General features: G+C 40.5%; 1 protein-coding gene across 7 annotated transcripts in view; it reads left to right on the forward strand.

Moving 5' to 3' along the window:
• The window catches only part of ANK3 (ankyrin 3), a 506,950-nt gene that overhangs the window by 445,790 nt on the left and 46,642 nt on the right, over window positions 1-14,518 (forward strand). For all 7 annotated transcript variants that reach the window (XM_069980293.1, XM_069980295.1, XM_069980296.1 and 4 more), the window contains 2 exons: window positions 2,281-2,505; window positions 10,842-10,996. In XM_069980293.1, the coding sequence (XP_069836394.1) occupies window positions 2,281-2,505; window positions 10,842-10,996 (380 nt within the window). The remainder of the gene's footprint in view (window positions 1-2,280; window positions 2,506-10,841; window positions 10,997-14,518) is intronic.

The raw sequence follows: 14,518 nt of genomic DNA on the forward strand, positions 1-14,518 counted from the left end.
CTCATTAGGTCCCAGGTGTCAGAACCCCATTAATCCACTATTGATTGTCTATCCTGAGTTTAGGCCCACAATCGTTTCACCCCAAAGTTTAAAGGAAAACTATCAGCGGGCTATACGAATCTAATCTGCTGATATGTCCGTACTGCACAGGAGACGCCGAGAAGGAAAGTACGTCTCTTACCTTCCTCCTTGGTGCCATTTTGGTGCAGTTAGTCTTTTGCTCCATAGTCCGGTGAGACTGTTAGGAGCACTGCCCACGCCCATAGCACAGATCCGGCCCACCCCTGGTCTGCTCACTCCATTCATTATCATTAGAAAGGAGTGGGCTGGCTTGGGGGCAGATCGGCATTATGGGGGTGGGCTGGATCAGCGCTATGGGGGCGTGCAGTGGTCCTACAGTCGTACTAGACCATGGGGCAAAAGGCTAACTGCACTGGAATGATGCAGAGGAGGAAGATTAGAGACATACCTTCCTCTTTAGCGTCTCCTGTGCAGTAGGAACATATCAGCAGGTTACATTTGTCTAACCTGCTGATAGTTCCCCTTTAACACATTTGAAGATGTGTCCTTGTCTATCCAGAATTTTTCATTTATCACATATATGAAAATAAATGAAATTAGACCCATTTCCACAAGACTAGACCACTAAAGTGATCTCCTTCCTCCATCCCAACTTATCATTCATCCTGAAATTTTTTTTTAAATCCATCTCAACAGATCAGCTCATCAGGTATCAGATTTTTATGCTGCTCACATGGAAAGGGGGTGGGGAGCGTAGAGATGTAATGTCAGAGACAGAGAAAAACACAAAGGAGGGATTTACGAAGCATACGCCAGAGGCGTACGTCAGGGAAAAGGTGCAGATTCGCCTCTTCTCCCTGGCGTACACCTCCCATAAGCCCCGGCTCGCCCGATAAGCGGGCTGGCGGAGCTTGCGGGGCGTGATGAGACGGGGAGGAAGTGTGGCCTCCTTCCGCGCCTCATTTATCATGATTTACGCCTGCTCGCAGGTAAATCATGATCAAAATCTACACCTGCTGGAAGCAGGTGCAGCTTTCGTATGCCGGGCGCAGGTTCAGGCGCCTGGCCGTCCAGATTCAGTAAGAGGTGTGCGCCTCTTAGTGTATCCTGCCTGGGAAAAGGGGGTGGGGGTTAATATAAATCCCCCCCAAAGACTAGAACGCTCTAGTAAGTATTATATCTCACCTAAGAGGTTAGATCATGGCTTATAATGCTCACTACTGCTCCTTAGTCTGTGTGTGCAGTATATGGGAAACATCATAGCAGCTAGTCTCTACTTAAACTGCCATGTATACATTATACTTTGGCCAGAAATAGCACTGTGCATCATATAAACAGGACAACTTATCCTGGAAAGTTACCTGAAACGACCGGTATGCTTTAAAGTGAATATTCACTCTTTAACACCTTGATGTCTTTTGATATAAATTCTGTACTGATTAATTTCATTATGCAACCTTATACTGGTCAGAGCTTCCATTCACATAGCCATTAAATTAAATGTGAAAAGTTCTTGGTGTGTGCAACCAGAAATAAGGGGATTTTATTGCCTACTGAAAAATATGCATTAAAGTGAATCTATTAGTGGCAATTCATGTTACGTCAAGTAGACACCTAGTAGCTCTCATATATCTGTCCGTGCGTTCAAAGTGTATTAAAATGCTGTGGTGCCAATGTCAAAAAGTTTTCCCAAGCTCTAAATGCTGCAGGCTGGAATCCATCTTTTCCTCCTATACCTATTCCTGCCTAATTGACAGTCAGCTGCAAGCATGCTCAGGTATGGGAGATATGGAAGGTAAGACTTCTATAGTTATAGAAGCAGAGACTGATTTATGAAAAGTACTTTGTGTCTCCTTGCTCTAACAAATATTTAAGTGTCAGCAGTTTGGAATGTGAATTTCAGCTAAAAGATTCACTTGAAGCTCCCAAGCTCCCTCTAGTGGTGGCTGCAAACAGCTAAAATCTTAACATTTAATTCTGTGTCTATGCAAAGGCTTTCAACATAAAATAGGACACTGACCCCCTACAAATACATGAAGAAACTAATCAGAACTGAATTTTGTGCTTGAAATATTGCATTTGCATGATAAACATGTCCAGAGGGATATACGTGCACAATTGATCTGTTCTGGAGTGTTTAAACAAAACTAGAACTAATCTGCGAAACTGCACGAAAATATTAAATTATATGTAATCTATTATTTCTTCCTATCCTTTTTCCGTCAAATTTCCTTACACTTGAAGTTTTGTTTCTAACAGTTTCCTGGTTAGCTTCATGGTGGATGCCCGTGGTGGTTCAATGAGAGGAAGCCGACATAATGGCATGAGAATCATTATCCCACCAAGGAAGTGCACAGCCCCAACCCGTATTACCTGCCGCCTGGTCAAGAGGCACAAGTTAGCAACCCCACCGCCAATGGTAGAAGGAGAAGGATTGGCAAGTCGATTGGTTGAAATGGGCCCAGCAGGGGCTCAGTTTTTGGGGTGAGTTACTTTAGTATACATTTTTATTATGCTATTGTTATAATTTACAGTTATAAATAAGTTTCCATACCATGATACCAGATAAAGCAACCTGTAAACCCGTGTTAGTGACATCCATATAGTACAACGTGCATTAAACCCTGGGAGAAGTTACATCTTTTAGCCAGATATATTGTGGGAACAAATGAATAAAACATTCATGGCTTTTACTGATCTTATTGAGACCAAAGGCCACTGTATTGGGTAGTACAGAAATCTCGCTTTATCCTTTTATGACTGTATGTACTGTAGTTTATATATTTTTTTATCTGTTTTGAAGAAACCCATTAAACATTTCACTATACAGTAGATGAGTTTAGGGGACTATTGTGACAGGACTGCACTCTCTCACAAACATTGCTTTGACTAGCGACCTGTTTTTGGCAATGCAACCTCTCCGCCCCCTAACAAGCAATTGCATTGTCAGTTTCAAGTTAATTTTTAGTAAATGAGTCACATTTTGAATAATTCTATGTCCCTATATACAGATTTCTATTTGTCAATGTGTTCTCTACTGGAAGCATTCCTTTTTAGAGTGATTATTTAGGGTTAAAAAAAAAAAACATGGCCACTGTCATACAAAACAGCACATCTCCTGTCCTCAGTTTGGGTGTGGTTTTGCAGTTCCATTGAAGAAAATAGAGAGGAATTGTGTTACCATACCTGACCTGGAGACAAAAGAAATTAAAACAGTGCTCTATAGCACAGGTCAAACAATAGATAACAAGGCAGATGACACTTGAAAAAGAAACTGGATCAGTTTAGAAACGCTATTTAACGTTTTTATTCATTGTTCTATAAATACATTTTTAGCCATTATTTATTGTGTTTCAATTGGACCTGCGCCCGTGGATATCCCTAGGTGGAGTGGAGGTGTTTTCTAATGACCTGGAGACAGGAGTGGTGCTGTTTTTGTAAGAAAGTAGCCATGCTTTTTCTAAACCTGGATAAGATTATACTTTCAGACAGTGTCAAACTGAGGTATATTAGGCCCACCAGAGGTCATTATTTAAAATACATTATACAGAATATAAAATATATTTTACAGAATATAGGACTAGATTTTCATCTTCCTAATGCTTACAAAGATTTTCATCTTCCTAATGCTTACAGAGCAATTGCTGTCAATAAACTGCAGACTCTTGGAGGCATTCATAAAAATTGCAAAAAAATACTTAAAGGGAATCTGTCACTGGGTTTATGCTGCCTTAAATAAGGGCAGCATAAACTTGAGATAGAAATGCTGAACAGATCAATGTATTACTTCCATCATTCTATTTAGCCGTTCTCCTAATATGCAGGAAAATAGGATTCTTGCCACCCCCCCTTTCCCCATCCTTCAGCTGCTGATTGACAGTTGACTGCCTATACACAGCATGGATAGATAACTGCCAATCAGCAGCTGGTGGGCGGAGTTTTCAGCTTCTCAGCTGCACAGAACAATGTAAGTAATACATCATTCTGTTCAGTGTCTCTGTCACTAGTTTATGTTATCCTGAGATAGGACACTATAAATCTACTGACAGAGTCTCTTTAACCTTACATATAAAATATGAAATGCACTTAAATGCATATAAAGCGACTGATGGACACATTTGCATTTGTTTTTACTTTGGAGGTATGGTCAAATGTGTTGCATTATAATATTAAGTAGACAGCCCAATTCTGTACCTGAACCATCATACTTATATGCAATATTTTTCAGGTTAGGTTATTGGTTAGGTTATTACCAGGATGCTTCCATGCAGATGATAACTTCCTCTGACATACAGAAAACTTTTTAGCTTGTTTGCATGTTTTTTAGTTAATATTTTTGTATGAAATTATTATGCATTTTGCTGTTTTTACTTCTTGGAAGCAGTCTTAATGTATCTGGGCCCCTTACCTCTATTTCCAGCATGAGACTATAATTATCCTCCCCAGTCTTCCCAAATGACCCTGCTCACTCATTTTGCTCTATGCTGCTTTACAGCGCTCTCTTTGCTATTGTATGACAGACCCATAAGTAGTAAAATGGACTTGTTGCTCTTTCACTGACTACTTTAGACGATGACATTCAGATTTACTGCAGGCTGTAAAATAAGATTTTTTTTTTATTTTGACTGGACTGGAATGCTGACATCTAGTGGTCATCATGACAACTGCAACCTTTCATAATATATTTTTAGAAGATAAAGAAATATTGTCAATTATTATACTATTATACTATATCACTGATGATCCCGTCCATTTAAAGTGACTCCTGTCTAATTATGATCACAAAAACACATAAACCGATACTATGCACAATTTTGCAATGTTTCCCATAGATTGTAGTCTATTGTCTATTTCGATACAACCTGTCCCTTTTCTCCACTTATTTTGTTAAATACTAAGTCCCAAATAATAAACTCACAGTGTTATAGCTGCTGACATAACAGAGGCATTATGAGAACGCTGAACGGTGAATAACTCAGACAGTTCATTAGGTGGTAGTGAAGCCAATGGTGAATGATATTGTTAGTATAAGTGTCATATTCATATTCTATCTTGCAAGCAATCATACCTGTGACATTGCTGTATCATCCAGCTTGCTGACAGGCAACAAATCAAATGGTATGGATTAAGGCCTGACGCCCAGATTGCTACTACTGTTCTGGAACTGCATTACAGCAATTACTGTATATCACATTTTGATGTGGTTGCTTTGTGTCTGTAATGCAAAGGATTAGAACGTCCAGCGATTGTACACAGGCTGTCAAAGCATATCCTCTATGCTTTTGACCATTCTATTTATGAATGCCCCCCCCCCCCCCTTTAGATTGCATGCAGAATTTTATTTTATTTCAAAACAGGCACCAGACATCTGGTATAGAACCGGCAATCATTGTCTGGAGTGGCCGTCCAATCCTAATTTCCCCTTCTTATTTCTCTTCTTGCTGCATGGATGTTATTCAGTAAACTGCATCTTCCTACCAATTCCCCCCCTCTAAACGAGGGAGAGAGCTTGATTAGCCGAATCCTGCAGCTTGGGCCTCAAGGGACAAAATTTATTGGGTAGGATGCTGCATTATTAACCCAAAAACTAAGGATATCAATGGTCTGAGGGTTTTTATTTGTACATTTTATATTATTATTATTATTATTATTCTTTTCCATCCTTATTTTGCTCTTTTCCGTTGTCACAACTTTAAGTGCAGTCATGTTGTTTAAAGGAGAGTGGCTTGTCTACCGCTGCTGACTTTATTGTGCTTTTAGGCATGTGGAACTCACGGCAAACAATGATTTCTTTTAAGTTGCTTTTTTTTTTCCTTTTCATGATTGCTCTATTTTTGTCTGTTTTTATATGTTAATGCTGCATCTAACACATTATAGTTTGGAGAGACAGTATTTTCGTTTTATTTTGTTCAAGAGAAGGTATTTGCAGTTGATGTAAAATTGTATGCAATTATATTCGAGATGAGACACGTGTACACGTGCTTGGTTTATAGCGATGGAACGGTAAGTGGTTTTGTAAGCATGGTTTAGATTGCTCTATGTTTTCCCTCTGCTGTTATATGATTATGATATGGCTGGCGGTGTGAGACCTAGACACCCCCTGTGAGTTCAATTACATAGAGGAGAGGTTGCCAGCTGAATAGAAGCATTGAACAAGCTCTTCATTCCCAGCTGGCAGTGGGAGCACCAAGCTGCTTATCAGTAGCCGCTCTTCAAAGAATTCCAGTCATGTGAACAATAAGGAATGTTCTTCTCTTGTCTGAATGTGGCCTGATATTTGCTGAAACACAGGCTACTTCTGTGAGTATAGATATTGGAATAATTATCCTGTTACAGGAGGCCTGCAGACTACACATTCCCACTGACTAACTATATTTGTACTGAAGTTATCATCGTAAGAAAGGAATTTCTCATTAATTCATTCCTGGGAACTGCAGTTAAAATGTCTTCTAAAGAAAATTTTTGGTCCTTAAAGGGATATTCCCATCTAAACTAATATAGTTGTACTTGCAGGTCTTATTAAGGTAAATATTTTTGTAGATACATTCATTTAGCGAACTTGTCTCCTCCTCCTGACACTCCTTCCCTCCCATTGTTCACAGCTTGTTGTCTAGGTTATCAACCACCACTCTGCTCTAAAAGCAGTGTCCTAACAGGTGTAAGGAATCTAACCTGCTGATAGCTCCCTATTGCACCAGTAAGGCCATTTGGAGCACTTCCCCATCCCCAAAGTGCCGATCCGCTCCTGGCCGGCCAACCCCTTCTAATCGTTATCAGTAAAGTGGGCCAGACATGGGCAGGCAGGATTGGTGCCCTTGCGGTAAAAGCCCTGCCCCCAGTGCTCCTAACAGCCTTACTGGAGACACAATTACATTAGCTACACTGGAACGGTGCTGATGATGAAGGTAAAAGACATACCCTTATCCTCCACACCCTGTGCGCAATAGCGAGCTATCAGCAGGTTAGATTTGTCTTCAACTACAAGTTTAACTATATTAGTTGAGATGTGGAGCTCAATCACCTGTAATCTCAGGTACTCAAATTCCAACAGTGCTCTTACTTGCTGTTATTCCCCCCACCCCCACTTCAGGGTCCTTAGATATTACTATTTGGTTGACTCTCTGTACCTTTCACTGAACAATGGGGTGCAAATGCTAGGCTGAGGGGGTGAGATTCGAAGCTTCATAAGCATAGACCTGAACATAAATCATACCATGCTGTCCCCTTATAACACCCTTATGAGCCTTTAAGTGGTCAGATTGGGTATGATACATTCTCTTGATACAGTGTAAATGAAATGTAAGCGATTGCCTCAAATCAAGTTGTGGCAGGTATAGTGATCCCATGATAAGACATATTTACAGTATGTCACCAGTGGCCAATAAAAATATATTTTAGACAAGGTTCACACTCTTCTGCAGTATAAAGCAACTGATCTGCTTAAAGCCCTATTACACCAAAAGATCTGACGATAGATTATCTTCCAAAGATTTGAAGCCAAACCCAGGAGTGGATTTGAAAAGAGGGGAAATCCAGTCTTTCCTTTATGACCTGTTCTCTGTTTATAGTCCGTTCCTGGGTTTGGCTTCAAATCTTTGGCTTCAAATCTGTCGTCAGATCTGTTGGTGTAATAGGGCCTTTAGATCACTAACTTTTTATCAAACTTTTTGAGGAAGCCCCATTTTCCAAGAGACAGAAGATAAACTGATACTCTTCATGCTGAACAGAATACTCAGCAGATTACTGTGGCCAGAAACCAAGAAACTTTGTTTTTTTAAAATGGCAGGAAGATCCTAGGGCACAAAACTATAATTATGAAGGCTTAAAGCAGACCCGTCATAAAAAGAAACTTTGACAAACTTGTGTCAAAAGTTTTGATTGATTGGAGGCTTAAGTGCTGAGACTAAACCCAACCATGAGAACAAGAGGGAGTAGCGCCCTGAGCTTCCTCACTGTCACTCATTCCCATTTAGCCAGCCCTATAAACTTATAATTAAACTGCCTGGAATGAGATTTCTGTGAGACAATGAATGTGTGCACTTCCCCTGGTTCTTTCAAACACCACTGATAAAAAACTTTTGACATGCCCTTGTGACATAACAACTATACATTGTCCAGCAGCACGCTGTTACCTTAGTCCTTTTTAGAAGATAAGTATAATGGACACACACTGTGTCACAGGCAATCCTAATAGCCCGTAAGGTGATGTGCAGGTTAAAGGGAAACAGCATCCAGTAATCAGCAAAAGGCCTAAGCTGTACTGCACGTCCAAATACAGCAGCGACGTTTCCACCAAGCACGGTCTGTAAGCTATTGCTGGTTACTGGATGCTGTTGGATTCTCTTACACCTGCTTATGACATGTCAGAAGTTTTTGTAATAGCAGTGCAATGCCCATTTACAGAAGGAAAAAAAACTACTAAAAGGTTAGCATTAGTGTAAAGAGTGGTCCAAGTTATTATACTGGTGTAATCTACAATGTAGGTAGCACATGAATAAATGATAGCCTTTTGGAAAATGCATATTGGTATTCATGTATGAGTAGATAAAATACTAGTTATGTGTATATATTACAAGGAAAAAAACTGTGAGCAGCTAGATATATATTTTACTGAACAAAAAGGTATCACAAAGTTAATGATTACTCGGTGAAGGACACTGGATACATTGCGACACTTGTTTATTCTTCCCTGTACAGTGCGAAGAAGAATATCAGGATCTCAAGCATTAGGCCTCATTCACATGTTCAGTGTTTTTTTTCTGGGCCGCAAAACCCAGAACCCAGTTTTTTTTCCTCTGCTATCTGTGTAAAAATCATCCGTATTTGCATCCGTAATTGCATCCGTTTCCATATCCGTTTCTGTAAAATGTGAATAGTACTAGTTTGCATAGATTTAATCCATGTTTTTTGTGGACTTCACGGATGTGACATCTGTGACGTCTGTAAAGAATACGGATCCCATAGACTTCTATTGGTAATCCATACCGCAATCACAATCCACACTAGAACATTTCCTTTTTTTTTAGTGGAATGGATTGTGGATCAAAATTAACACAGATTGTGTGAATAGCCTAATATAAATCAATGTGCTCTAAGTTGAACCGTAATTACGGATCCCCAATTACAGACAACTTTATGGGACATGTAAATAAGACCTTAGGCCTTATTCACATGTTCCGTGAAATTGTCCGTGATCACGGATAACATTATAGCCCATCGCTTTCTATTGAGCTATTCACACGTCCAGTTTTTTTCATGGATCCGCAATCCGTTTTATGAAAAAATAGGACATGTCATAACGCGGAGGAGATGATGGCACAGATTCCCCCATAGAAGTCTATGGGATGTTTTTTGCACTGCAATCCATGCAATCCGTTAAAAACATTGATTTGACTTAATCAGTGTCATTTAAAAAGCTTTAAACAGATGCATTAAAAACACGGACACGGATGCAAAACGGATCCAATCACAGATGGTTTTTCACGGATCATGGAGGTAGATAGCAGACTTAATCCTCAGACCTTGAAAATCACTGAATGTGTGAATAAGGCTTTAGGTTCCTCAAAGCTCCAACTATGCCAAAGAGACTATTGGCAGTCACATCTGGCTTTATTTTTTAAACATTTGTGGACATGTGCAAAGATGAACACGCTTTACCTTTCTTTTACTGTAAAAATATAATTATACAGTTCATATGCCACAGCATCCACTGCTTGTTCGGTGTCTGCACCATCTAGGAGTGTTTCTGTGTGAAACAAGAACTGATGTAATATACAAACCGTCTCTGGTAAAGTAAAACCTGAGCTGTGATTGGTTGCTACAAACAGATTATTTTACACAAAGTAATCCATTATTTTTATGTTACCAGTAAATAGTGTTAAGATGTAAACCATTGTTTTACTATGTTGTTGTTATGATACATTTATTTGCATATGGGGGTATCATATAGGGCTGCAGTAGTGAGTTTCAGTCTGTTTACTTCTAAAACAATTGGGTTTATTTAAGTGTATTTCCCCCTAAAATACCAAAAACTAAATTAGTTAATTATATCTTAGAGAGTATAACCAATTTAAACACTATTATGGCTTCCAGAGGATGCTGTAAAGTTTCACAATTATATCAAATTATTTTAAAACCAACTTACATGAAATTATACAATTAAAAAAAATGTTTAAATGATGAAATGACTGTGAAATACCTTCTCTCCGAACAGTCTCCTTCTACACCATGCACAATGATTATGTGGTCTCTGACGAAAAGCAGACAGTATCTGACCTATTAACCTGCAAAGATTGTATTGCCCTTATCATTTCCCTGTGTTCATTGAAGTATGTCCAGTCTCCTATGTATGTCTACAGGATTCCATGAAAGATTTTCTCTAAGTAACCCAATTTTTTTTACCTCTAAATAGGAAATAAAAAAAATTAAAAAAAAATTAAGAGTTAAAAGACGTGGTCTATATGATGGTATATGCTCCTTCTAAATAAAATTGTTCAATGCCTTTTTTGAAAGATAAAATTCACAGCTTGGATGACATATGTACAACCTCTGTAGGAGAATATAGATACTGTCTATTACTCAACCAAGAAAGCTGCAAAATCAGTCCTGAGAAATAAGTAATTCTGATATGAAGAGTACCTGGATAAGCTCATGACAAATTGACAATGCTTCAAATTAACCATTTAGATTCTGATAGATTCTGCAGCTTTTTTTTTTTTTTTCAAATTCACTTTTTTCATGTCACTTTGCTGTGGAGGGTTTGGTGTCTCTGTTGCGTTTTTTTTGTTTTTTTAAAGTGACTTTTTTTTGTTTCTGTGCAGACCGGTCATAGTAGAAATCCCCCATTTTGGATCAATGAGAAGTAAGGAACGGGAATTGATTGTATTGAGAAGTGAAAATGGAGAATCTTGGAAGGAGCATCAGTATGACTGCAAACTGGAAGAGCTGACTGAATTGCTGAACGGCATGGATGAAGGTAAAACTAATGGGGATGTCTTATCCTTCCCTAAAAAGCAGCTAGATAGTAGGGAATTTTTAATGAAGACTATTTAGAATAAACAAGTGAACAATAAAATCAGTGCAAATGTGTCTGTAGCTGTTAAGACACTCCATCTAAAGTACTGAATAATAGCTTTTACTGGGCTAAGTGCATCTTATAATTGTACAGGCCTGCGTTGTTTATTGTTAGACAGTGCATTACCTATTACAAAATATTTCCAAGGGGTGAGGTCACACATGACTGCTCGTATGGCCTCACCCTAACAGCTACAGATACCCCCCCCTCTATTCATGTACCTGCTACATACAAATTTCATATTGTAGCATATATTTTTACTGTTCTTTTAGGACGTGAAGTCTTCAAGGAAATTGTTCTTATAATTAAATTCATAATGTAAAAAATAAACTTTTTAAAGGGATTATTTAGCTTAGTTATGTTCTTGCATAAACAGAACCACCCTGTCCCCAGGTTGTGTGTGGTGTTCCAATTTCACTCCATTCACTTCAGTGGAACTAAACAGCAAACTGAGGACAGGAGTGGTGGCCATGTTTTTGAAGCCTGGATAAGCCCTTTAAGCCCTAGTATTAGATGTCTTTACTAAAAATTAATTAAGTCCACTTTTGAACGTGCAGCACGCTCGGATTCGTGTATGCAGTCCTAAGGCTTGCCTGGAATACAGGAATGGGCTAGGTTCACACTATGTAACTGTGCGGCTGTATTTTTTATGCGGCTGTAAATGTGTGGATGAAACTACGGCCGTAGGAAAAAATATACATGCGGCTCAAAACATACGGTCATTTACTTGGAAATCTGGTTCAACTAAAAATAACAAATAAAATCTTAAGAAAGTGATGCAAACACCTCTGGATGCATCTGGGAAAGCAGGGAAACAGTTTACATGAATTGCTATTGCGATGCCCTGGCCCCTGGGGGCCACTTCCGCAGTGCTGGTGTTATGAGCGGGCAATGACCGGTGCAGCTGCCGGGGTTATACTTGTCACGGTATAGGCCTGAGGGCGGCACAGCTGTAGGGCCGGTCTGAGGAATCTGCGGGTGATGATGGGCATGCGATTCTTCGCTGCACTTAGTCAGGGCACCAGTTAGTGGACACCAATGCCAGGGTTCAGTAACAGCGGTTTTATTATAGATAAGGTAACTAGTAGCAACAGTTCTGTCCGGATGCAACCGGGTATATAGCAGGCTTTGACAAATAAGGCAGGAGTGGTGCTGCATAGGCTGTGAGAATACGTGCCGGATGATGGGAGTAGGAGTATGAGAGAAATAGCGTTGCTGGGTGGATTAGCTTGAGAATAATACTTGCTGTGAATCCTTGTAGCGATGAGGAGAGATAACGGAATGACACCCAGATGAGAGAGAAGACTCCGGACACTTGAGCAGGCAGATACAGCCGAAGACTTGAATACAGCAGCAGAATCAGTCACTCTTCTTATGGTGAAGAGGCTGCAGAGAAGAAGCCCAACTCCTCTGAGACAGGAGAGGGACGACACACATCCTCCTTGCTTGGAAGCAGGGGGAAGACTAACTTGTTAGGAGGAAGTGGGAGGTCACATGGTTGCTCCTGGCCAGAGCTAGTCGGCCATTGGAGGAACCATGGTTACAGGTCACGTGATCAACAGCCTTGCATACCACTGTACACTGTAATAATACACAGGAATACATGACAATACACATGAAAATGCACATTACCAGAGAATACTAGGGGAAAACCAGCAGCAGTTGCAGTGCAAACACTTACCAGAACAGGCATTGACACAGCAAGAGAAATGGCCATAATAGGAGTAGTAGTCTGCATGTTCTGGGACACTGCATACCTCCCTAGCAAGTTTGAGCCGACCTCGGCGAATCTAGAAGGCAGCAAACATGAATAGACTGGACAATCAAACAACAGGAATGAATGATGAGAGTGAGTGTGATGAGGTGTGTGTTTCCCACGCCCAAGGCACAGGTGAGAAGAGAGAGAGGATGAGAAACCCTAGTGGCAGGACTTCACCTAGGGGTGCCTAACGTACTCTGGCGACCAGGTAGCTAGTGCGTGAACCATCTGACGTGTAAGCCAGGACAAGTTAACTGCTGGCGGGGGACCCTCAATATTCCAGCCAGTTAGACAGTAGGTTTTCTGTTAAATGTGTTACCCTACTGGAGGAGAACGTGAAGACCTGTGTACTATCTTGGCGTGTCTGAATAGTGTCTTGGATACCTGGAAGAGAAAAGAACAAAATAATAAAAGCAAACATACATGGGGGCCCCTTACATACCGGTCAATCATACAACACAATTACTCAATAGGCCAAACACACGAAAGGGTATCCAAGGTGCAATATGTATGGACCAGTGTGAATGTTAGGTAAGACTATGTGTGATAACTACTGCGTTGGGACAAGACAGAGGTAAACAAATACTGGAAACAAAAGGAAGGGAAACACAAAAGACAACAAATACTGCGAGGTCTTGAGGAGAACTGGCTCACATGAATCTGAATGAAACCTGAGAGAAATCTGAATGAAAATCTGAGAAAAATCTGAATACAAACTGGCTCAACTAAATCTTTCCAGCTATAGATATGATAATAATACACAATAATGAGACTGGATGAGAAAATACACTCCTACATAAACTGGACTTTCTCTGAGGTATATGTAAACTGACTTCTCTTACTCAGAGGAGGAGCTATCTGACTTAGACACTGGAAAATATACAGTTTTACAAAAGAGGCGCTCCACTCTGAGGCAATCTATGTAACCTTGTTCTTACTCAGAGGAGGAAATACAAAGACTTTGATAACACTGGAATACAATAGTAGGAAAAGTGCAATAATGAAATAAGTGCAATAATACCCTGTGTGGAACACGCAATCACAGGAAAGTGCATTAGGAAGGAATGGGTTAAGTGTCTCTGTTAGGTAGAGTCTCTTTTAGGCAATTGGAACATCGTCCATGTAAAAGGCTCTGGGACAGGCACTAGAGAACCTTTTGTTACTGTAAGTGTCCATCAGCTCATGGCTGGTTAGTACAGGGAACTTGGTCAGGAGGACCAGGCACGAACCTTGAACGTTGCATACACTAGAATGGTGAAACAGCACACACAAAAAAAAAAACACAGTCATAGAACTCAGCCCTTGGGAGGACATTTAACAGAAATGTCCTGGAGGATCCCAAGTGGCACCCCTCTTTTTCTCCCAGGGATAATACCGGGAGGAAGCCGGAGCAGGAGCATCATCTGCTGCGATGGTGACCACGAGGCTAGGGGTCACGGTGGTCACAGGAGAGACAGTAGGGGCTACTGTGGTCACAGGAGAGACAGTAGGGGCCACGTGGTAGGTGGTGGTAGTGGAGGAGACAGCAGCTTTAGCCACGGCAGGGGAAGGAGCGGTGCTAGCAGCCGAAGTAGATGGGCCCGGAGCAGGGGGCGCGGCGACAAGTGAGCCCAGGGGCTTGAAATCAGGCCAGTCCTCATCCCATTGCTCTGATGGAGAAGGCA

The sequence above is a fragment of the Dendropsophus ebraccatus genome, chromosome 8 (assembly GCF_027789765.1).
Source record: "Dendropsophus ebraccatus isolate aDenEbr1 chromosome 8, aDenEbr1.pat, whole genome shotgun sequence".
Lineage (NCBI taxonomy): Eukaryota > Metazoa > Chordata > Amphibia > Anura > Hylidae > Dendropsophus > Dendropsophus ebraccatus.